This window comes from Hypanus sabinus, chromosome 10, assembly GCF_030144855.1.
Source record: "Hypanus sabinus isolate sHypSab1 chromosome 10, sHypSab1.hap1, whole genome shotgun sequence".
NCBI classification, from domain to species: domain Eukaryota; kingdom Metazoa; phylum Chordata; class Chondrichthyes; order Myliobatiformes; family Dasyatidae; genus Hypanus; species Hypanus sabinus.
In genome coordinates this window covers 140,081,183-140,106,019 of record NC_082715.1, presented here as the reverse complement: position 1 = coordinate 140,106,019, position 24,837 = coordinate 140,081,183, and the positions used below count along the sequence as shown (strand labels likewise).

Sequence of the window (24,837 nt, the reverse complement as noted above, 5' to 3'; positions counted from 1 at the left end):
TGGACGCCCGTCTATTCTGAGGCTGCGCCCTCTGGTCCTAGACTCACCCACTACAGGAAACATTCTCTCCACGTTCACTTTGAAGGCCTTTCTGTATTCAATTGCTTTCAATGAGATCCACCCCTCCCCCCCACAATCTGCTGAACTCCAGTGAGTACAGGCCCAGAGAAATCAAATGCTCCTCATATGTTCACCTTTTCATTCCCAGAATCATTCTCCTGTGACCCTCTACAACAGGGGTGTCAAACTCAAATACACAGTGGGCCAAAATTAAAAAATTGGTACAAGTCGAGGGCCGGACTGGTTCAGCGTTTATTGCAAAACTTATTGAAATGAATTTATTACACATGTTAACCTGGAACTAACAAAGCTTAGCTTATTGCCTACAAAAACAACATTGAACATTAAATAAAAAAAAATCAGTTGCATTTATTTCTTATGGCTTTATCTGCAGCTTTTCCGGAGTAATTTCTAATGAAAACATCTTTCCACAGGCCAACACTCTGTGATTCACACTAGTCTAAGCCAGATACTTGGCATCCCATCTTGGATGCAAGTTCATCAATGTTTGGAGTCAGGCTCTGAGCTGAGGAAATTCTCAGAATTTAGTGAAGGTGTTCATCAGAAAGACGACTCCTATGTGATGTTTTGTTTATCTTCATCAAAGAGAACAGTTGTTCACACAGATATGTGCTGCCAAACATAGAGAGCATTTGAGCAGCTTGGGTACGCAGCTGGGGCATTGTGTCGGGAATGAAACGTAGAAACTGTGCAGCGCCCACCGAGTCATACTTTGCTTTGAGTGTGTCACTACATTGGAGTTCAATCAGCTCCATTTGTATGTTGGTTGGTGCGCTTTCCACGTCAGCTGCAAATGGATTACTGAGCAGTTCAAACCTGCTTTTTTGGGCTTCAAAGTCGGCAAATTTCCGTGTGAAATCAGCACCAAGTATGCTAAGTTTTTCAGCAAACTTTGCCAGTGGGAACACTGCGGTAGAAACCTGCTCTTTCATAGTTTGGCAGCACGGAAAATGGCTCAAGTTTTCTTGCTGCATCTGCGTCTCCCACAGGCGCAACTTTGTTTTAAAAGCCCTCAGGGCAGCGTACATGTCTGTGATCACACGACCCCTCCCCTGAAGCTGCAGGTTGAGCACATTGAGATGGCTCGTGATGTCACACAGAAACGCCATTTCACAAAGCAACCTTTTATCCCAGAGCTCTGTTGTGTCTTTCCCTTTGCTTTCCATGAACTGACAGATCTCCTCGCGCAACTCGAAACATCTTTTCAGCACTTTTCCTTGGCTTAACCATCGCACCTCTGTGTGATAGGGCAAATCATTATATTCTGCACCCAACTCCTCCAGAAACTACTTGAACTTGCGGTGATTTAAACCTTTGGCTCTTATGAAGTTAACTGCTCAAAGAGTTCCAACAGATTTATGAGGCATGATTTCCTTCAGGAAACCATACTGTCTTTGGCCTATTTTATCATATGCCCCACAACCTCATCCTTAATAATGGACCAACATCTTCCCAACCATTGAAGTCAGGCTAACTGGCCTATAATTTTCATTCTTCTGCCTATCTCCCTTCCAGTCCATTGGAACCTTTTCAGAATTTGGTGAATCTTGAAAGATCATTTCTAATGTTTACACAATCTCATCTGCTACATCTTTCAGAACCCTGGAGCGTAGTCCGTCTGGTTCAGGTGTCTTATTTACCTTCAGAACATTCAGTTTCCTAAGCAACTTCTCAATGTTCATGCCAGCATGGTGGAGGCTAAATGGAGGGATTATTAGTTGTTGCTCCCCCACTCTGAGAGTGGTCTTATTGTGGCAGAAGAGGAGGCCATGGAGGACTGACATGTTGGGGTGGAACAGGGATAGGAATTAAAATGGTTGGCCACTGGGACATTCTGCTTATGTTCTGCTTTCAAAGGATTTTTAATGGCTCCTTGTCAAATAATAGCAAACACTCTGGCAGAATTTTTGTGCTTGTTTTTATTACCTCACATTCCCAATCCTTCCAGGACATAATTAGAATCAGAATCAGGTTTAATGTCACTGCACATGTCATGAAATTTGTTGCTTTGTGGCAGCAGAACATTGCAATACATAATAATTTATAAAATTACTTAAAAATGACAATAAGGAGGGAGTGGCGAGCACATAGTGATGAGGTATTAACCCATTTAAAAATTATATTCCAAGTCTCTTTAGAAATTGAAATCTGTAAATCCTGTTCCCAGACTTTTTAAAATTTGTCTAAAGGAGCCTCTCTCATTCCCAACAGCATGTATTAAATACTGGATATTGCGCCATTATGAAAAGGTTTCAAATTAGAAATTACATCGATTAAGTTTTTAACAGGACTCATAGGAAATGTATGCAATTGAGATCACAGAAAGTCTCTAATCTCTAGATATTGAAAAAAGTGGGTATTTGTTAAGTTATATTTAACTGACAATTGCTCAAAAGAAGAGAGACTCCCTCCAACAAACAAATCTTGGAAGCATTTAATACCCAATCTATCTCATTCTTTAACAACTACATCGGTCATAGAAGGTTTAAAAAAACAATTAGTAAAAATTGGACTAGAAAGGGAAAATCTCAATAAATCAAAATATTTTCTAAATTGTAACCAGATCCTCAAAGTATGCTTAACTACCAAATTGTCAGTTAGTTTATTTAAAGATAAAGGAAGTGAGGATCCAAGAAGAGAGATAATAGAAAATATCATAACAGAATTAGCTTCCAAAGAGACCCATACTGGACAGTCTTTCTGATTAATATAGTATGGCCAGAACGTAAGATCTTGTACATTGACTGCCCAGTAATGGAACCTAAAATTTGGTAAAGCTACAATTTAAAGTGATCCACAGGGCTCACATGTCCAAAGGCAAGCTATTTCATTTTTATGCGGATATATATCCCTGTTGTGATCGATGTAACAATGGAAAAGCTTCACTAATTCATATGTTTTGGACTTGTCCGAGTCTTGAAAAATATTGGAGGGAAGTATTCCAAACTTTTTCTGTAATTTTTAAAGTAAATTTTAAGCCTAATCCTTTGACTGCCATATTTGGTATTGTTGGAGAAAGAGGCATAACTTTGGAATAATTTGATTTGCATGTATTGTCTTTTAATTCACTCATGGCTAGGAGGGCGGTGTTGCTTAAATGGAAGGATGTTGCTCCGCCTACTCACACTCAATGGTACCCTGATGTTATGTCATGCTTAAATTTAGAGAAGATCCGCTGTTCAATTTCTGATTCTGACCAAGACTTTCAAACATTCTTGAACTATTTTCAAAACCTTTATCTGGCATTAAAGTACAGATGTTGGCTATTAACATAAATCACTATGTGATAAGGATTTTTTTTAGAAAACAGCTTTGATCTTGGTAGTGGATTTAGATTCTTTTTTATAATAAAACTAATAAACTGATTATAATAAAACTTGCAACTCAATTTAATTCATTCATTTGATTATAAATATGGGGTACTGTGATTATAATAGCATGATTTAAATATAGTGCATTTTGTACTATTCTATCTTTTTTTTCGATTCATAATATGTATCCTCATGAACTCTGTATTTTCCTATGCAAAATTGAATAAAAATATTGGATGGAAAAATTACAATAAGAAATACATATAAAAATTAAGTAAGTAGTACAAAAAGGGGGAAGATAGTGAGGCAGTGTTCATGGGTTCATTATCCAATCAGAAACCTGATAGTGGAGCGGAAGAAGATGTTCCTGAAATGTCAAGAGGGAGATTTCTGGCTCTTGTACCTCCTCCTTGATTGTATCAATGAGAAGAGGGCATGTCCTGAGTGATGGGGGTCCTTAATGATGGATGCCACCTTGCTGTGGCATCCCCTTTTGGAGGTGCCCTCGATGCCGGGGAGGCTGGTGCCCATGATGGAGCTGGCTGAGTTTTCAACTTTCTGCAGCTTTTTCCGATCTTGTGTGTCGCGGCCCCTCCATGCCAGGTGGCGGTGCGTGGAGGCATAGTCAGCCGCACTCTGGACAGGTAGTAGAGTCACAGAGTAATGCAAGATGGAAACAGGCCCTTTTTCCCTACTCCCTGAAGCTGAGCTCTGCAATTTTTCTGCTAGTCTCAGTTACCCACGTTTGGCCCATAACCCTCCAGGCCCCTCACCTCCATGTACCTATCCCAATGCTTCAGAAATGTTGCAATTGTACCTGTCTGAACCCTCCCCTGGGAGCTCATTCCAGATGCTCACTGTCCTCTCTGTAAAGATGTTACCTTTCAGGTCACCAGAGACATCACTCTTCAAAGTCACTAAACTGCATTGCTAATACCCTTACAACCATTAATGGTCAGGACTGGAAACGTAGCATGTGGGTAATGTAATAGAGTGTATTTCCTACTTTGATGAGTATTTTTCTTTGGTGTTATTTAACTGATTTTTGGAACCCTTGTAATTCCAGGCCGTTGTTGTCACTGATGGGGAACGTATTCTGGGTCTAGGTGACCTTGGGAGTTATGGAATGGGCATACCAGTGGGTAAGCTGGCATTGTACACGGCATGTGTTGGAGTGAAACCCCAGCAGTGTTTACCCGTGATGCTAGACGTTGGCACCAACAACGAGGTAAGCAACAGTTCAGGGATTGCAACGGCATGTTGTTTGTTCTGATGCTAATCTCTCCTTGGCAATGAGGGACAACGATGCTCAAGCATTAGGAATTTGCTATCACACTTGAGATACAGATCTGGAAGCAAGTTTGAATCAATAGCTCAAAGGTTTAATAGTTCAGTTTAATGTCAGAGAATGTATTCAGAATGCAACCTGAAATTTTTACTCTTTGCAGACATCCACAAAGACATGTGACCCTTAGGTTCGGCCAGCTCGTGTTCGTCTAGGGGAAGAGAGCCTCTGGCCCCGCCAAACTGAGAAATCTCGTTTGTGTGGATGCTGTGTGATGTGTTGCCCGGTTACAAACCCACACCGCAAAATATCAGACAGTACACCGTACGCAATTTAACGAGTGAACTTTATAGATTTTACCTGACTATAGGGTTAGTAAAGAAAATAAAAAGTAAAAGGGCCCATTTTAATGAAACAGTCTGGTGCGCACGTTGGAGCTCGTGGTTCCGTCCATCCATCCCCCATCGACCTCCTCCGAGTGTCACCAACCTTTGGACCCTCGCTCCAAGTCCACTCCATCCGGCGGTCCTCAACTCTCTCCACTCATGTCTTCCCTCTTCATCTCTCGCCGACAAAACAGCGCAAAATCTCTGCTCTCAGACTCACAAGAAAGAAGAACATGCCTCTCATTAGCTAGCAGACATGCCAAAGCCCCCATTATCTCTAGTCCTAACCCAAACATCGCTGCTACAGAGAAACCATTACCTCAGCAGAGGAACATTACAGAGAAGCCATTACATTAACAGTGAAACCTTACAGTGCGTTACAAACAGAAGGGAACCCCAAAGAATGAATGACAGAAAATCATTCGAACCCCAAAGCCCCCTCTCCCCCATGCAGAAACAGCAGCAAAGCATCAGTCTTTCCCCCATTCCCTCCACACTTATTTCAGCGGGAAGCATCAGCACCCAGTACCAACCAGCAAACAATGACAGAGCCCTCAGAGAGAGACCGTGATCTGATATGCAGTCCAACAGACCTACTGTTCACCCAGTAATTCGACATACCAGTCTCTCTCTCATTCTCCCCCCTCTCTCCCTCCATCTCTCACTCCCCTCTCTCTCCCTTTCTGTCCCCTCTCTCTTTCCCTTCCCTCTCCCTCTCTTTCCTCTCTCTCTCCCTCGGGACAGAGAGGTGCCACCACAGCGAGAGCAGAGGCCAACAAACAAGTTGCTGCAACAATGTTACAGTCTGTCACGTCACTTTTATTCCGACTTCCTCCTATTTGAGAATCAACAAAAAACTCTCCCCCACCATCAAGAGAAAGAGAGAGCGATTGCACCGGTACAAAGGGCTCCGACAGCCTATCTGATGTTCGTGATGTTCCATTCTTCCGCGATGCCTCAGTTGGCAACACCGGCAGGCTATCAGCCCGTCCACAACCACGGAAGGTGTGCCTCTTTGAGACGGCATCATTGGGATATCGAGAAATGGCTGGTTGGTGATCTCTGGGAGCAGGAAGCACCGGTGTGAAGAATCGCAGTTTGAGTGCAGCTCTCCGACAGTACCCCATCCACCTTGTAAAGGAAAGGAGAGACATTAAAGAGAAGAAATTAAAGCTGTTTCACAGATGAGCTCGAAGAAGCTGCCCTGTGGCTATATCTTAGATCCACTAAATCAAACCAGTTTAGCTGTGGAAGAGAAATTCCAATAATTAAATCCATAATAAGGAAGGGTGGCGAGGCTTCAGAGAGGGTGCAGGAGGTGTACCAGGATGCTGTCCGGATGAGAAGGAACGTGCTATAATGGACCAACTTGGGTTGTTTTCTCTGGAATGGCGGAGGCTGGGGGAGATCTGATAGAGGTTTATAAAACTATGAGAGGCATAGGCAGAGTGGACAGACAGTATCCTTGTCCCAGGGTTGAAATGTCTAATACCAGAGGGCATGCGTTTAAGGTGAGAGCGGGTAATTTCAAAGGAGGTGTGAGGGGCAAGGGTGGGTGTCTGGCCTGGGGTGGCGGTAAAGGCAGCTACATTGCGGACTTTTAAGAGATGTTTAGATAGGCGCATAAGTATGAGGAAAATGGAGGGATATAGACATTGTGTAGGCAGAAGGGATTAGTTCAGTTGTCCAACTAATTACTCATTTACTTGGATCGGCACAATATTGTGGGCCAAAGGGCTTGTTTCCGTGCCGAATTGCTCAATGTTCTAATAAGAAGCAAATATCCATATTCATACATTGTATGGTGACCTTCCGATTATTAGCTGGTTGTAAAATCTCTCATAGCTCATGGACGTCCTTCATGGAAAGACATCTACCGCGGTTCCCTGATTTGGCCTGCAAGTGACACTGGACCTACAGCACTGACTTAATATCAGCTAGGCTTAGAATGCCATTCAAGGGCCATTTAGTCAAAGTCAAAGTGGATTTATTAGCAATGTACTTATGTCACTATATATAACCCTGAGCTTCATTTTCTTGTGGGCATTTTATGAAAATAAACTAGCCCACTAACTCACCCCTCCACCCCCTTAATGACCACTATGTTTTTCATTTTCTGTCAGAGTGCCTGGCGTCTCTTTATGGACAGTCAATCTATGTATATAAGCTATGGTATCCATTTATATTTATTGTGATCTTTTTAAATCTTATTGTGTTTTTCGTGCTGCATCAGATCTGAAGTAGCAATTATTTTGTTCTCCTTTACACATGTATACTGGAAATGATATTAAACAATCTTGAATATTGAAATATAATGGTATTTACGAAAAAACTATACATAAGCAAAGACTGACAAACAGCCAATGTGCAGAAGAAAGCAAACTGTGCAAATAAAAATGAGATATGTATATTTTTACGTACTCATGTCAGCTCCATGTGTAGGTTTTCCTAAATTACACAGCAAAGGCGTTTTAAGTTTAAAAAAAACAGCAGCAACTCCTTTACTGTCAAACAAACACTGAACATAAAGGGCGGTAAAAAATTTCACATCATTATGTCAGACCAGCCTCTTAAAGTGAAGTGAATAATTGGTAGTTGTGAATTATGTATGTTTCCCCAATTACATTACCCCACTAAGTACATCTTTCCCTCTCTACCCCTCTCCGCTTTCTGCAGGGATCATTCCCTTCGCGACTGCCTGGTCCACACGTCTCCCACCTGGTACTTACCCCTGCAAGTGTAAGTGCTTCACCTGTCCCTACCCTTCCTCTCTTACCACCATTCAGAGCCCCAAACAGTGCTTCCAGGTGAGGCAACACTTCACTTGTGAGTCTGTTGGGGTCATCTATTGCATCCGGTGCTCCTGGTGTGGCCTCCTCTACATCGGTGAGACCCGACGCAGATTGGGGGACTGCTTTGTCAAGCACCTACAACACTCCGCCCACCACAACAGACAGGATCTCCCGGTTGCCACCCACTTCAACTCTGCTTCACATTCCCATTCGGATATGTCCATACACGGCCTCCTCTACTGCCATGATGAGGCCAAACTCAAGTTGGAGGAGCAACACCTCATATACCGTCTGGGTAGTCTCCAGCCCCCTGGTATGAACATCGAATTCTCCAACTTCCAGTAATTCCCTCCCTCTTCCTTCCCCTATCACACTTTCACTCTGCCTCCTCTTCCAGCTGCCTATCATCTCTCTCATGATAATACCTTCTTCTACTATAAATAATGCTTTCCCCTTACATTCCTTTTTCACCTTTCCTGCCTATCCCTTTCCTGCTTCCCCTCTCCCACCCCTTGATCTTTCCTTTGATTAGTTTTTCACCTGGCACCTCCCCCCCTACCTTCGTTATAGGGCCGCTGCCCCCTCCTTCTTCAGTCCTGACGAAGGATCTCGGCCCAAAACGTTGACTGCTCGTTTCAACGGATGCTGCCCGACCTGCTGAGCTCCTCCAGCTTATTTGTACACATATAAAACTATAAGTAGTGCTGAAAGTATGATTCAGAATGCCGGCCTAACCAGTGGGAACGAGGGCCTTCGATCAATAAAAACGTGCAAACACAAGACAGCACAGACACTGGAATCTGGAATGTGTTGGATATCTTTTTTTTACTTGTCCAGAAGTTTGTTGGGACAGAGATTTGTCTGAGATTGATATGACTTTACGTATGTCTATCCAAATAAAGATCCCTACATTCTTGAACAGTAACAATGCTGACATTGTTACGGATAAACTGCAAAGCTTCAATTCTTATTATTTACAATGTAGCGGCTTCTCACAGTGGAGTTCCGCTGCAGATCATGCAGTGCAAAGCAAGCTGGTATGTGAAATGCTGGAGGAACTCAGCGGGTCAGACAGATAGCAGCTAATGATGGGAGAAACCAGTCAACAACTCGGGCCAAGATCCTTCATCAGGACTCAGATTCTGGTCTCGATTCGAAAATTTGATGAAGGGTCTCGGCATTTTGTTCTGGATTTCCAGCATCTGCAGAATATCAAAGATTCAAACTACATCTATTGTCAAAGTATCTATGCAGTATGCAACACTGAAATTCATCTTCTCCACAGTCACAAGGTAAAGAAACATCGAGCTAACCCACTCAAAGAAAAACATCCAAAATCAAACCCCCCCCCGTGCAAAAAAAATCGCGCAGACGGCAACAGAAAGAGCAAAAGCAGAAAGGAAGCGCGAAAACATAAAATGAAAAAACGTATATCAGTTCAGTTCAGCTCGGACCATCCTGAAACAGCTGCCCAAGTGTACTAACAAAAAAAGAGGGACCAGGACTAGAGCTAGAAAAAAGACACATAAGAAAGCTGAATTAGAGTCTAAATGTACAATCCACGTCGGTTAAACCGTGCTCCAGCACCATCCGCCGACCAAGGGAGATTGTTTGAACGCAAGGACCTTCCAGCGAGCGAGAGGCCGCCACACGCAGATACCTTCTGCGGCAGCGGCGAGCGGGAGGCTGGTAGACGCGCTGGGCGCACACCTTGATGGCTTGATTCTTCCTCAGCGGTGAGATCAGCGTGAGGTGGAGTCGGTCCTGGGCCTGTGCGCTGGCCACACGCTTTGGTCGCAGCCTTGAGGGACGCCTTCCGAGACAGCAAAGCGCCAGATTGCCTGATTGGCCCGAAATCCCACTGCCAGAATGTAGATTACGGGCTCACACAGAGGCAGAAGCAAATTTGAAGTAAAAAGAAGTGAAAGGGGTTGCTTTGTGACCCGTCCCGAGGGCTCGCCTTTGGTGGCGTTGTTCTCTGGCGCCATCTCCTGTGTTTGTGGAGGCACGGGGGTGGGGGGGGGGGGGTGGTTGACAGAATCCTGTTACCACAAGAGACTGAAAGTAACAACAGAAGACTGGTGGAACACATTCAAAATGTTGAAAGCACCCAGTAGGTCAGGCAACATCTACGGAGAGGAATAAACAGCCGATGTTGCAGGCTGAGACCCTTCATCAGCACTCACCTTGTGCTTATAAGAAGATTGGAAATGGCTCTACCCCGTTTTGAGGCTCTTCCATTGTTCAATAAGCAGAACAAGTTACCTTTTAAGTTAACAACGATCTACTTCCATTTAACCTTCTTTCTCCACTCCTCAAGCTGCCAGCAGAACCTCTCCGACATTAACTCCACCACTAAAAAGCTGCAGAAAGTTTGAAGGAATTGTTTTATGCTTTTGCAGGAGGTGCATTTGAGAGCATTGACTGGTGCATTGTTGACTTCCATAAAGTCATCTAAAAGTTCAAAAGTAAATTTATCATCAAGGTGCATATTGTATATGTCACCATATACTACCCGAGGTTAATTTTCTTGCAGTGGAACAAAGAAATACAGTAGGATCAATGAAAAACTATACACGAGCAAAGACTGAGAAGCGACCAATGAATGTATAATAGAAAAAGAAACCCATGGCCACGTGGATTTCCTCCAGATGCTCCGATTTCCTCCCACATTCCAAAGACGTCCGGGTTAGGGTTAGTGAGTTGAGGGCATGCTACGCTGGCGCCAGAAGCGTGGCGACACCTGCGGGCTGCCCCCAGCACATCCTCGAGCTGTGTTGGTCATTGACACAAATGACACGTTTCACTGTATGTTTCAATGCAAGTGGGACGGATAAAAGCTTCAATCTTTGATAATGGTTTGGAATATTATGAGCGGCTCTGGTCAACCCATTACAAGCAAAATGGAGGCACTTTGGAGAGGGTGTAAGAAGAGGATTACCAGGATGCTGCCTAGGTCAGAGGGTATTACTTGCAAAGGTAGCTGGATACCCTTTCTGTGTTTTCTCTGCAGTATCCACGGAGGTTTGTATGACAAGCATAGGTATGATAGAATAATGTTCTCAGGTTGGAAATATCGAATATTAGAGGGCAGAGCTTCAAGTGAGAGGGGGAATCTTTAAGGAGCAATAACGGAAGAGCTCAGTGGATTGTGAGAAACCTGTTGGGAGGGCAGCAATCGTCCCTAGCTTGGGTCAATACCATGCATGAGTCCTGACGGAGGTGTTCTCAATGAACACATTCCCCCCTCGCAGATGCTGCTCGACTTGTTGCGTTCCTCTAGCTGATTACTTGTTACTCCAGTTCCAGCATCTGCCATTTCTTGCATTGCCTAAGTTTAAATGAGATGGGTGGGTTAAGTATTATTTTTACACAGAGTGCCAGGGTCCTGGAACACACTGTCAGAGGGTGGCTGTGTAAGTAGACGTGATGGCGTGTTTAAGAAATATTTAGACAGGCACAAAATGGAGGGACGCAGATTAAGGTTCAAGATTAAAGATTGTTTAATGTCATTTCCAGTGCATGAATGCAAAGGAAAATGAAATAGTTGTTACTCTGGATCCAGTGCAGCACAAAAAAACATATGGGATGAAGAACACAATAAATCTAAATACATAAGATAGCTTATATACATAGATCGATAGTATGTCCATAAAGTGACGCTAGATACACGAGTGCCAGTACACAAGGTGGTTGGAGGTGTGGAGGGGCGAGTGAGTGGGTGGAGGTGTTTAATGAAACCCATAACACATTTTATTGAGCTCCAAAACCTAAACACAAAATAGCACTAAAAATCTTTACGTCATCACGTCAAACCAGCCTCTTAAAGTGAAAGCCGAACTCAATGCCGGTGGTTGTGAGCGATGTACATTTCTCCCTATTACATTGCCCTACAAAGTAATGTTTTGAGTCTGGTGGTCCTGGTGTGGATGCTACGTAGCCTCCTCCCTGACGGCAATGGGACAAAGTGCCCATGAGCAGGGTGGGTCGGATCCTCCCTGATGTTACTGATCCTTTTCTGGCATCTTTCTGTGTATGTGTCATTGATGGCGGGTAGGCTGGTGCCAGTGATGTGTTGGGCAGTTTCCTCCACCTGTTCACCGCAGTGCAGTTTCCATACCATGCACTGATGCAGCTCGTGTGAATGTTCTCTACTTTCTCTACGTGAATGTAGTTTTTAGTCTTACATTTACTCCTGAAAGGCAAAGAGATTAATTTGGTTTCACGGCGAGCAGAGTCATTCTGGTCAAAGGCCCTGTACCTGGGCTATATTCTCTGTTGAAATTCATTTCTCTTCTCTCAGCTTCACACATTGTTATAAAATTAACTATGACTGCATTTCCCAATGAAGTTAAATTACATTAATTTAGGTGAAGTATTTGTGCGCATTTAAACAAAATACTCAAACAGCTTTACTTCTGAGTCATGGTCTAACACTAAAGTCTTTAAGAAGCAGCAACTGGATATTTCCCCCACAAATTCCAGGGAAGTCCACCCACACCACTTGTTACTCATTCACATCTGACTTGGCAAAGCCTTTGAATGTTTCTCCATTACGCAAATCATTTCATTAGATATCCCTGCACAAGTCCAATTTCTTCCCATGCTTCTGTTTGCTATCAGTACAAGAGATTTTACAATTACTAAGCAATCTGCTCTCAAGGAAATTTGCCAGCTATTCATCATTTTCTTTGCAATAAGGAGGCAATGTAAGATTAAAAACTCTGGCATCCTGGCAGCTAATGCAAAGACTTGTTGGCCCAGTGAAGATTTTTTTTATTTTTCCATCTCTTTCCACCCCCACCCCTTAAAATGATCTGTGTACATCTTTCATGGAGTGAAGTACAACAATTAGCATACTTTTCCAATTATTCAGAAAGTTATTTGGGTGGAGGAAGTCAAAACAAAGGTTGATAAGTTCAAAACCCAACAGACAGCTTTTGTTCTGTGTGAAGAACATACATCAGTACAGGCAAAGCAGTCCATTATACCTAATGTATATAAGAAGGTCGGTGAGTGTAGGCATGAACTTACTTATGACATTTCAGAATGCATTCAAACATACTTGGTGTAGCTGCACATGGCATGATTCTTGAGTAAAAACAAATATTAAAGAGAACTTAAAAGTTATTGGGTTGAATCATAACATATAAAAAAACTTAGGATGACTTTTTTTCAAAAAGATCAGGGAATTGAAGGCTATGGGGAACTCAAAGTTCAAAATAAATTTACTATCAAAGTACGCGTACATTATGTCCCCATGTACTACCCTGAGTTTCATTTCCTTGCAGGCATTCAAAGTAGAACAATGAAATACTACTATTGTAATGAGAGCTACTTGGTACTGCCTTAGTAAAGCAGCCAGTGTAATCAAAACCCCTCCCACTTCAGACATTCCCTCTTCTCCTGTCTCCCATCGGGCAGAAAATTCAAAAGCACGTCCCACCAGCACAGCATCTATCCCACTGTTGTAATCCCTTGAGTGGACCTCTCATATGATAAGGTGGACTCCTGACCTCACGATCCACCTGATTATGATCTCGCACCTTACAGGCTGCCTGCACTGTACAGTCAATGTTAACCTTACTCTGCACTCTGTCACTTTTTTATCCATTACTTCCTCAGTGCACCCTGTAATGCTCTGATCTGTATGAGCAGCATGCAAGACAAGACACCCTTCCACGTACTTACCCGAACTCCTCCTAAATGGACGAGCCTGCACCACTTCCACTGGCAGCTAGTTCAACACTCGCAGCAGTCTCCGAGTGAAGAAGATCCCCCCAGGTTCCTGTTAGGAGAATTAGGATGGAGGTGAGGAGAAACTGTGTCCAGGGAAGCAGTAGAGGTGACCTCATTAAACATAGTTAGGACACTGGTGGTAGCTTTTTTGCACAGCAAAGTAATTACGTGTTAAAGAGAAAAGGCAGGTAGGTGGGATGGAGTCCATGATACCGAATGGTGGAGCAGGTTCGATCGGCCAGATGGCCAACTCCTGCTCTTAGCTCTTGTGTTCGGTCTGCTGAAAGGACTCGGTGGATTGAGAAGCATCTGGAGGAGGAAATGGCACTTCCTACATTTTAGATTAGATTAGATTAAACTTTATTGTCACTGTGCCGAGTACGGGTTCAAAGCCAAATGAAATGCAAAGAATAGTGTTATGTACAAAATAAAAAGTAAAAAGTGCATAAAAAGTAAGTGCTACAGCACACAAATATAAAAGTACTGAGACAGTACAATATGGGTGCAATACTGCTTAGCGCTGTGATGTGAGGTTCAGCAGGGTCACAGCCTCAGGGAAGAAGCTCTTCCTGTGCCTGCTGGTGAGGGAGTGGAGGCTCCTGTAACGCCTACCGGATGGGAGGAGAGTAAAAAGTCCGTGGTTAGGGTGAGATGCATCCTTGATGATGCTTTTCGCTCTGCTCAGGCAGCGTTTATGGTAGATGTTCTCAATGGTGGGCAATTGGGTGCCGATAATCTGCTGGGCAGTTTTCACCACCCGCTGGAGTGCTTTGCAGTCCGATCCGGGACAACTGCCATACCACACTGAGATGCAGTTGGTGAGTATGCTCTCAATGGTACAGCGGTAAAAGTCCGTTAGTATCCCGGGACAGAGGTGAGCTTTCTTGTTGCTCCGCAGGAAATAAAGGCTTTTTGATCAGGCTTGAGTAGTTCAGGGACCAGGTGAGATCCTCAGAAATGTGGACACCAAGGAATTTGAAGCTTGATACACGCTCCACTACAACTCCATTGATGTAGATGGGGACGTGAGTGTGGCTCCTAGCATGCCTGAAGTCCACAATGATCTCCTTGGTCTTCTGGGTGTTAAGGGCCAGGTTGTTGTCGGCACACCATGCGGCCAGGTGCTGGACCTCATCCCTGTAGGCTGTCTTGTCATCCTCTCTGATCAGACCAACCACCGTGGTGTTGTCTGCCAACTTGATTATGGAGCTAGAACCATGTACAGGAATGCAGTCATATGTGAAAAGCGCGTACAAAAGAGGGATCATAACCCTACATAAGGATTGAGATTGAAAAGATGAGATAATCTGAGATGTCCTTTCATGGAAGCATAGAGTACTACAGCACAGAAACAGGCCCTTCAGCCCATCTAGTCCATGCCCAACTCATGTACTGCCTAGTACCATTAAACAGCACCTGGACCATAACCCTCGATGCCATTACAATCCATACAAATCAAAATTTCTCTTAAATGTTGAAATTAATTCTGCATCAACCACTCCACTGACAGCTTATTCCACACTCTCACCACCCTCTGAGTGAAGAAGTTCTCCCTCATGTTCCCCTTAAATATTTCACCCTTCACCCATAACCCATGACCTCTAGTTCCAGCCTCACCCAACCTCAGCGAAAGCCTGCTTACATTTATCTCATCTATATCTCATGATTTTGTATCCTTCTATCAAATCTCCCTTCATTTTCGTTCCTCCTAGAGATGCTACTGGACCCACTGAGTTCTTCCAGAAAATTGTTTTTTGCATCAAATTCCAGTCTCTGCTATCCCTTCCGTCTGTCTGGATTGAGATGATTGTCACTCAAGAAGCACAAAATTATTGATTAATAATCCCAGGAAGTTCCTTCTGACAATCAGCGAACACAGCAGTTGTTATCAATTTCTACCAAATACAAGTCTCGATTCAGTTAACTTCATAAAACAAGTTGTCTCTAAATGGAATTTACTGCAAAAATAACCATCAAACTGGCAAAAATGGAATGGTACCAGAATTCCCCACATTTTGCGTGGCTTTTCCTTAAGCAGATTTTTTTGTCTGCAGTGGACTTTCTGTGCATGTTACATTTCATTTCTTGGTATCTCAGAGTGATGTAATGTTTAGGGTACTGCGGTAGTGTAGCAGTTAGCGCGATGCTGGTATATCTCAGGGTACTCTGGAGTTGGAGTTCAATTCCAGCTACACCTGTAAGGCGTTTGTACCCTCTCCCTGTGTATGTGTTTCCTCCTGATGCTCTGGTTTCCTCCCACAATCCGAAGATGTACCGGTTAGTAGGTTAGATTCAAAGAACACTTACTATAAAAGTATGTATGCATATACAACCCTGAGATTCGTCCTTCCCGCAGACAGCCACAAAACAGAGAAAACCGTGGAACCCGAACAACGAAAAGCATCAAACCCCCGACCTGCAAAAGAGAGGACAAATCGTGCAAACGGCAAAAAATGAGTGAGAAGACAGAATATAAAACATCAAATCACAAGGTCATCGACACAGTCCAGGAACGTTCAGTTTCAGCTCAGCTCAGTCTAATCAAGCACTGCTTTGCTCGTTGACAGCCCTGTCCTCCCCCATCAGAATTGCACAAATTAGCAACAAAAAAAAGGAATAACCAGTAACACATCATAACATGAACTACGGAGTCCAAACCACGGACCACGTTGATTAACCTTTACCCGTGACCCAAGACTCCAAAGCATCCCCTGACGCATTGAGTGAGAGGGAGACCATTCAAATGCAGGCACCTTCCTCTGCCAGCAGTGCGCATGAGTGAGAGCGAGAGAGAGCGATTGCTCACACACAGACACCTTCCTCCGGCAGCAGCTGGTGGGAGTGAGACCAGGCAAACACAGTGGGAGGGAGAGACCAGTCAGCTACAGGCAAACGGTGCTGAACCCCCATTCGCCTTCTGCTCTCATCATTGTTGGTTTCATTCTTCCTTGATGTTTTAATCAGTGAGGCTGGTGAGAAATAGAGGCGATCGTGGGCTTGCACCCCATCTCCAGACTTCTTGGCCTTCAGGCTGCACACTTTGCTAGAAACCTCACCAAACTCCCTCGGAGGCAGCAAAGCACCAGTTCACTCAATTGGCCTGAAAGCATATCAATAGGCTCCAACAGTAGCAGAATCATATTTGAAAGAAGGAGAAGTGAAAGAAGTAGCTTTGTGAACTGTCTGAAGGGTGTTGCCTTTGGTCTCGTTGTTCACTAGCACCATCTTCTTCAGTTCATTGGATATTATAAACTGTCCTGTGATTAGACTAGTGTTGCTGGACACTAATCACAGGACAATTTATAATGTCCAATTAACTGAAGAAGACAGTGTGGCTCATTGGACCAGAAACGCTTGTCTGTCGTTGTATCTCTAAATAAAAATAAATAAATATCTTTTGCTGAACTGCTTAGTAGCCTTGAAATGAGGAAAGCAAATCTGAGAACTGTCTTGTGAAAAATTTCTAAATGCGAACAAACCTTCTACAATGACCCTTCAAATATTAGCACCAATGGCTTGAGTATGGCTCACTTTAGAATCTTCCTGTTCGTATCTCAGTCGGATTGAATATGAACAGAAGCAGGTGGAATCCAAAGCCATTAGGAAATTCCAGGGTGTTCAGATCCAGCAATAATGAATGTATAATTGAGACAGGTTTTTTATAACAAATAAAACATTTATTAAACACTGCTTAAAAAAAACCCCAAAAGTAAACAAATGACTAACTTAACTGGAAGTAGGCCTGTATACGGCAACCCAAACAGTTCTTAAAGTGAGAAATGAGAACTCAGTTCTTTAAAGTAGTATTGCAAAAATCCAAAATGATTTACAGTCAGTTAGGAGAGACTTTCCTTGAAGTAATAAATTCTCTTATGTGGCGTTACTGCTGATCCCAGCCAAAGTAAGCCTTGCCCGAAGGATTTACGATGAAGGAAATAAAACGGCTTAAAGGCACTGACCTTTCCTTGGCGAAATGCTGCATCCAACTCTTTCTGCTTTCAGAATGCAGGAGCTATCTCGAGCACAGGTTACTAACTCCTTGTGTGAAGATTAAATAAGGTCGAACCTGTTTTACCGCCGACAACATCAACTTTCCGCAATCCTTCAGCTTCCCGAACTTCAATAATTCTTCGCTCTCCGACTGGACTTTAACTGGCAGTGATTTTCAGAACAGCCGGCACAATGATTCTTACAGTAGAAATTAAAATTCCACTTTTAAAATGAAACTGCGTCATAAAATCAAATACACAGCAGAATGGAGTCACTGACGACTTAAGCCATGAGCTGACCTGCGTCAGAGGGAGGGGTTCTCCTTTTATATCCTGTTGAGAAAAACCATCACATGACCTCTCATTGGTGGGAAAATTACATCACTCCAACATCACAAGGCCATTACATCATGCCCAGCAGAGCCTCAATTATATCCTGATCATGTGACAGTCACAGGATACCCACGGGGTATGTAACAAGGGGAAAAATCAAACAGCAGCAAGTCAGGATCAGGTTTGCGGGATCACCACCATAACTTTTACCAGTTGATTGAGAGTTTTAAAGTTGGGCTGTGTGATCTCTGGTATCAGCTACAATATACAACATTCAGAAGAAATTACAAGGCAGTCCATTGGAAATGAGGCCAGTACTGATTTAGCTGTTTTATGCCCTTCTACTGTATGTACTCTTCCCTAATGCACAGGCTGACTCTAACTGCATTCATAATCCTAACAATGGCAATATCTTTGACCATATGATAATGCTGGGCAGCAAAGATTTTATTTCCTGAATATGCTTGGTGTATCTCATGGATTTTGGGCTGCTGATCATGAAAATCACCATGAAATTTCCATATCACACACCAATTGTTTGAAATCGCCTATATTTACTATTTTAATTCGTAATTCAAACAGCAAAGATTAGGGTAGGCATTTTTGATGGTCCACAAATCAAACAGGTCATCAGCGATAGGAAATTCAAAGAACTTCTAGTGGGACCGCAGAAAATTGCACGGAAGGCATTTAAAGATGTTGCTGAAAGTTTTCTGGCAACCACAGAGCACCAAGCTGCATGCATCTGGTTGACAGCATGCTTCAAGCATACCAAACCTGGAAGTGCAACATGTCACTAAAGATTCATTTTCTGCATTCGCCTCTAGACAAGCCTTGGCTCTGTCAGTGATGAGATGGTGAAAGGTTACACCAGGACATTGCGGTCATGGAGACATGGTATCAGGGTAATTGGAATCAATCAATACTGGCTGACTGTTGTTCGACGCTTAAGCGAGAAGCCATGGACACTGAGTACAAACAAAAATAATCAACAAAACATTCCTAGCTTGCAAAGTTCAGCACCATTATGTAATTATTCAAATTATATTCAATAAAAGATAATTTCTTGTTTTTCCAAATTCCTGTATGGTTCAAGTAATCTGAAATTATATTTCTGTTCAGCTTCAGCCTCTCTATCATAAACAAAAAAAAAATCTGAGGAAGCAGCACTTTCAACATAGTGTGTTGGCCAGTGTAATCTTTACTCTACCTATCCTATTTGCTTTCTCCTCCAAAATTGCCTGCCATTGCAAAGCAAGGCTTAAATTTTTACTAAATCTTATTAACTCATTATTTGGACAGTTGCAATGATTACCAGCTGGCCTTTCACCTCTTTAAACTTAATTTCATACAAATCTTTTCTGCCCAGATCTAAACCTGCAGCAAATCAAATATTAATCGTATGTTTACTATTTTGCGTTGGCTGCTGGTTAAGTCGTCTATTTAAAAAAATTCCCAGCTCTCAAATCCCCATTACCCTGTCTGTTACTGCTGCTATTTTTACAGAGCTTGTTCGTTTTCCCTTTGACCGTGCGTGTGTCCTCAGTGTCCTTCAATTTCCTCCCACATCCCACAGGCATACGGAGTATGGTTAGTAAGATGTTGGAGCTGGAAGCATAGCAGCAACTGTGGGTTGCCCCCACTGTATCCTCGGACTGTGCTGGCTGTTGATGCAAACTATGCATTTCACTGCATATTTCAATGCGTGTGACAAATACAGGTGGCCCCCGTTTTTCGAACTTTTGCTTTACGACAGCTTGCTGTTATGAAAGACCTACATTAGTACCTGTTTTCGCTAACCAAAGAGGATTTTCGCTTTTACGAAAAAAAGACACCCGCTTTATACGTGTGTTTACCCCAAGAAAGACTGCAATGACCGTGAAGCCTTGTGTGGGCAGTTGTGTGCGCATGCGTGTACGTGCATAGGTGTGCACGTGCACATGCGTGTATGTGCCGATTTTTTTTCTCCAAATCGATTTTGGCTCACTGTCTTCCTGAGTTTGATAAGTGAAACTACACAGTACCTACAATATTTCTACTTTATGTAGGGTGTATATTTATCATATCATTCCTGCTTTTACTATATGTTAGTGTTACTTTAGGTTTTATGTGTTATGTGATTTGATTTGGTAGGTTATTTTTTGGGTCTGGGAACACTCAAAAATTTTTTCCGTATAAATTAATGGTAATTGCTTCTTCGCTTTACAACATTTCGGCTTACAAACTGTTTCATAGGAACGCTCTACCTTCGAATAGCGGGGGAATCCTGTAAATCTCTAATCTCTTCTAGCTTCTATAGTTCAGATTTAGGAAGACAACAAGGCATTTTAAACAGGCAGAAAGGAAATACAAATCATTATTGATGGCACAATATATTGTGACCATTTGTAAATTTGTGTTGATAACACCAATTGGGAAATACATGCAGCACTGAGCCAAAGCAACAGGAATGAGGCAAAGCAGCACACATGCAATGCTGGAGGAACACTGCACGTCAGGCAGCACCTGTGGAAATGAATAAACAGTTGATGTTTCGGACCCTGACCCTTCATCAGGGCTGGAACGGAAGTGGGGAAGAAGCCAGAATAAGAAGGTGGAGGGGAGGGGGAAGGAGTAAAGGTGTAAGGTGAGAGTTGAGATCCAGTGAGGGGGAAGGTGGTGGGTAGTGGAGGGAGCATGAAGTAGGAAGCTGTGAGGTGATAGGTAAGGGCTGAAGAAGAATAATTAGAGATGAGAGTCAACCATGGGAGAAAGGCAAGGAGGTTTGGCAGCTGAGGGAGGTGATGGGCAGGTGAAGTGAAGGTAAAATAAGGGAGAAGAGATAAAGAGAGGAAGGGGATGGTGTAGACATTTGTGGAAGTTAGACAAATCGGTGTTGTTCCATCAAGTTGGTGTCAGTTTTGCTGCAAATACTAATACAATATCAGTTCAGATCAACTCAGATTAATTCAGAAAGTGAAATGAAAAGGTTAAATAAATCATGGAAACTTTTCTTCTTAACTTTGTGACAACCACTTTGCTTTTGATTTTTTGCACGAATCTGCTGAAAAAAAAAACATTTTTCCCAAATTAGGTTTTAATAGGTACATTTAATGTCAGAGAAATGTATACAATATACACCCTGAAATTCTTTTTCTTTGCAAACATCCATGAAAACAGGAGTGCCCCAAAAAATGAATGACAGTTAAATGTTAGAACCCCAAAGCCCCCTCAGCTCCCCCCTCCCATACGCAAGCAGCAGCAAAGCAATGGACCCTCCCCCCCACCAGCAAAAAAGCATTGGCAACCCCCACCAAGCATACAAGTATGCAGCAAAGCTTCAATAAAAACACAGACTTGCAGTACCCTAAAGACTACTTGTTCACTCAGTAATTCGACGTTCCACGGGCTCTCTCTCTCTCTCTCTAATAAGGAAAAATGAGGCGCCTCTGTTTCACAGTGAGAGGGGAGACATAACCAAACCACTCACCAATTTATGGTGTTAAGAGTCTGTGGTGTTGCTTTTTACGAGCTCTGTGCCCAAAGAACTCGGGTCTCTGGTCACACAGCCAGAAGCCAACTCGCATCTTCCGTCTCCCGTGACGCACCAGGTGGCAGCATTGACCTTGAGTCTGCCCACATCCAGAGCCACGAAAATCCCGCACCCTGAAGATGCCCTATTCTTCCAGACCGCGTCCTTGGCACATCGAAAAGCAGCGGGTTGTGAGACACCAAGAGCAGGTCCCATTTCCACAATGAACCAAAGTCAGCGTGTAACTCCGGGCCAGGTTCTTCAAAAGAACCCTGAAAAGGGAAAGAAGAGATATTAAAGATAGAATTAGAGCTGTTTCAGAAGATGCGAGCAGAGGAGTTGCCATTGGGTGCCATCGTCCTCTTAAGCTCCACCCAATTCCATGGTACAACTGGTCCCAAAGCAACACAAGAAGGATCTCATCCTGAAACGTTGACTGTTTATTCATTTCCATGGGTGCTGCCTGAGTTCCTCCAGCATTTTGTGAGTGTTGCTTTGGATTTCCACCATCTGCAGAATCTCTCGTGTGTCTATCTAGTCCCAAATTTGTTAACAGCATACTCAAAGGTTAGCAAATTTGCTATGTGGAGTTAACTTGTGTCTTCCCTTTTCTTTAAAATGTACAGAGCCATCTGCATTTAAAAAAGTCACTTTTCAGATTAAACCCATTTAATTCCTTGGTACATCAGTGCAGAACTCTGATTATGCTGGGGTTACTTCAGTCATTTCACTGCCGATGGGTCTATGGATTGACAAAAGACATTAAAGTAAAGCTTTCATTTAAACCACAGATTAGAGCTGTTGATGTTGGTGCTGTGCAGAATTAGCTGATCTTGTGAAGTAATTAGTACTGAATCACACTCTATGTAGTGGGAAGGAATCTACCTGGCGTCCTCACTCATTTGTTGTAAAAATGGGGGGATGGGGTGGGAGAGGAATTGATGATTCACTTGAACTACAACCCTCCATAAGTCATAATTCTAAGCTGTCAGAAGAAGTTTATGCTCTTTATGATAGCATAGGGAGCGTGACAGTAACAAGGCTGTTTGTCCAATTGCTGTACAAGTGTAGCAGTTAGTGCAATTGCTTTACATCGCCAGATCTATGATCAGAGTTTGATTCTTGCTGCCGTCTGTCAGGCGTTTGAACATTCTCGCCATAACAGTGCAGGTTTTCCCTGGATGCTCCGGTTCCCCCCCCCCCCCCCCCCCCAAACATATGCTTAGGGTCAGGGAGCTGTGGGCATGCAATGTTGGCACCGCAGGTGTGGTGACACTTACGGCCTGTCCCCAACACAATCCTCGCAGATTCCATTTGACACAAGTGATGCATTTCACTGTTAATTTCAATGTGCATGTGACAACTAAAGCTTCCTTTCTTTTTCTCTTTATTCAAAAAGGGACAACGTTCATCATTTCATTTCAACAGATTTTAAAATTATTTTTTGAAGATTAGCTTTATTTGTCACACCTACATTGAAACATACAGTGAATTGCGTTGCTTGCCTTAACAACAGCACAATAAAAGGGTCATTGCCAATTAACTGGACTCTCAACTCTTGCACTTATTCCCCAACCATACTTCATTTGACTTGTGCACAAGGTGAGCAGCATGGCCCTTGTCACCCACACTGTTCTGAACTCTGAACAGAGAAATGCCATTTTTATACAGAATTGCCTAGCTATGAACATTTGGTGAATTGTATGTTTCAATTCCTTACTTGTAAGATCAATCACCTTTCACAATGTTGTTGTTAAAAGTCAGTCGAAACTACCAGCTTTCTACCGATGATATATTTAAATTAGTGAAGCTCTTGTCCCTTAGTTCATGTGTATGTGTAGTTACTTTCTTGTTTTTGTAAGCCACAATGGCATCAGGAATCTGCTATGCAAAAGAGGCTATGCTTTTAACAGACTTTTCTTGTCTGGGCTGTCTGGACTCTATCTGAAATCTATCCTTGTCTGGACATTATGTTAACCTTTCCAATGCCACAACTTCACCAGGAGCAGCCTGCATGTGTCACCATGCTCCTAGCGCCAACTTACCATGCCCTCAACTTACTAACCTTACGTTACGTCTTTGGAACGTGAGAGGAAAGCAGGGCACCGGGAGGAAACCCCCATGGTCACGGGGAGAACGTTTAAACTGCTTACAGTCAGCAGTGGGAGTTGAACCCTGATCTTACAGATGGCACTGTAAAGAGTTGTGCTCACCACTGCCCTACCATTTGCAAGGGAGGGTAAAAGCAGTGGAAAAATTATGGCACTGTCCCAGTTACATAAGGAACTTAGTAAAATAAAACTGTGGATGTGGTTGAAACAACTGGGGTAGATTTTCACCAAATCACAGAGGAATGGAAATAATGCAAGTTGAATGAATTTAATTTATTCAATGCAAAGCCTGCCCAGTTTTCCTCTATTGATTTCCTTGTTTGGAAAAGGCATCGGAGTGAGCTCCATTGCACAAACCATTCCCTCTATCCAATACTGCTCTGAATAGCAGAGCAGCATTCCAAGGACACAATGCTGCTCTTTCTAACTTCCTCACCGCTTTATATATTAAGCAGTCAATTTATCAACCATTTACCACAAGTACCTTGCAGCAGTGTCTTTACTTTCAGGAAGAATGTATAGGACTCATCTAAAGACTATTCAGATCAACAAGTATCAGGGCACAATCTCCAGACCTCATCCATTACCTCTGGTGACAACGTAACAGAAGGAATTTTGCAAGAGCCTTGACCGAATGGACCATTTAAGATAATTCCTAGCAGAAGCTATTGAATCACCACAGCACTGCCAATCTTAGTGTCTTTTCACTCCGCTGATAAAGGCTAATCTTTCTGACATCACCTTTGCTAACCCTGTATGCGGAAGGGATGAATTTGCATTCATCAGCGGGCCTTAATTCTTCCAGTAAGAAGTTGGAGCACATTCATCTGACATATCAAAGGAAGGGTGGTAAACGACACCAGTCTGAATGAAGAAGAGAAGCACATTTTGAATGGAGCTGATGACAGTCCACACAGATGTTTGTACCCAGAACATTTACACAATTTAAGTCCAAGCCTGTGAGAAATTCTCAACTTTCATTATTATTTCAAAACCACATCACAACGTGAAGAAAGGATGAGATCACTCTCAGATCTGTTTGTTCTTAAGCCATATGCTTTCTGGATGTCCCTAAGGGAAGAGATGAAACGAGGGGACCACAGTTCCCCCAGCAAAACAGTGCATTTGTGTTCCTGAGGAGTGATCTGCAAAGTTGCTGGCTTCACAGGAGTGCTAAAGGGTTCGGGTGGCCAGGGGGCTTGAATAATAGTGATTTAAGTTTGTAAAATTATAAAAACAGACATAGCAGGCTCAAAAATAGGGTAGTGTAGCATTTCACCTAATGCTATTACTGCACCA

At 43.0% G+C, this 24,837-nt stretch overlaps 1 protein-coding gene and 1 long non-coding RNA gene across 6 annotated transcripts in view; one reads left to right on the top strand and one right to left on the bottom strand.

Annotated features, from left to right (window-relative positions):
• Positions 1 to 24,837, top strand: part of me1 (malic enzyme 1, NADP(+)-dependent, cytosolic) — a 467,654-nt gene that overhangs the window by 245,328 nt on the left and 197,489 nt on the right. For all 5 annotated transcript variants that reach the window (XM_059983100.1, XM_059983103.1, XM_059983101.1 and 2 more), the window contains exon 5: positions 4,459 to 4,620. In XM_059983100.1, the coding sequence (XP_059839083.1) occupies positions 4,459 to 4,620 (162 nt within the window). The remainder of the gene's footprint in view (positions 1 to 4,458; positions 4,621 to 24,837) is intronic.
• LOC132401176 (uncharacterized) lies at positions 4,699 to 16,714 on the bottom strand. Its single transcript, XR_009514511.1, has 3 exons — positions 15,902 to 16,714; positions 13,547 to 13,643; positions 4,699 to 6,194 (listed from the first exon to the last, which is right to left on the bottom strand). It is a non-coding gene; the product is annotated as an uncharacterized LOC132401176 (long non-coding RNA).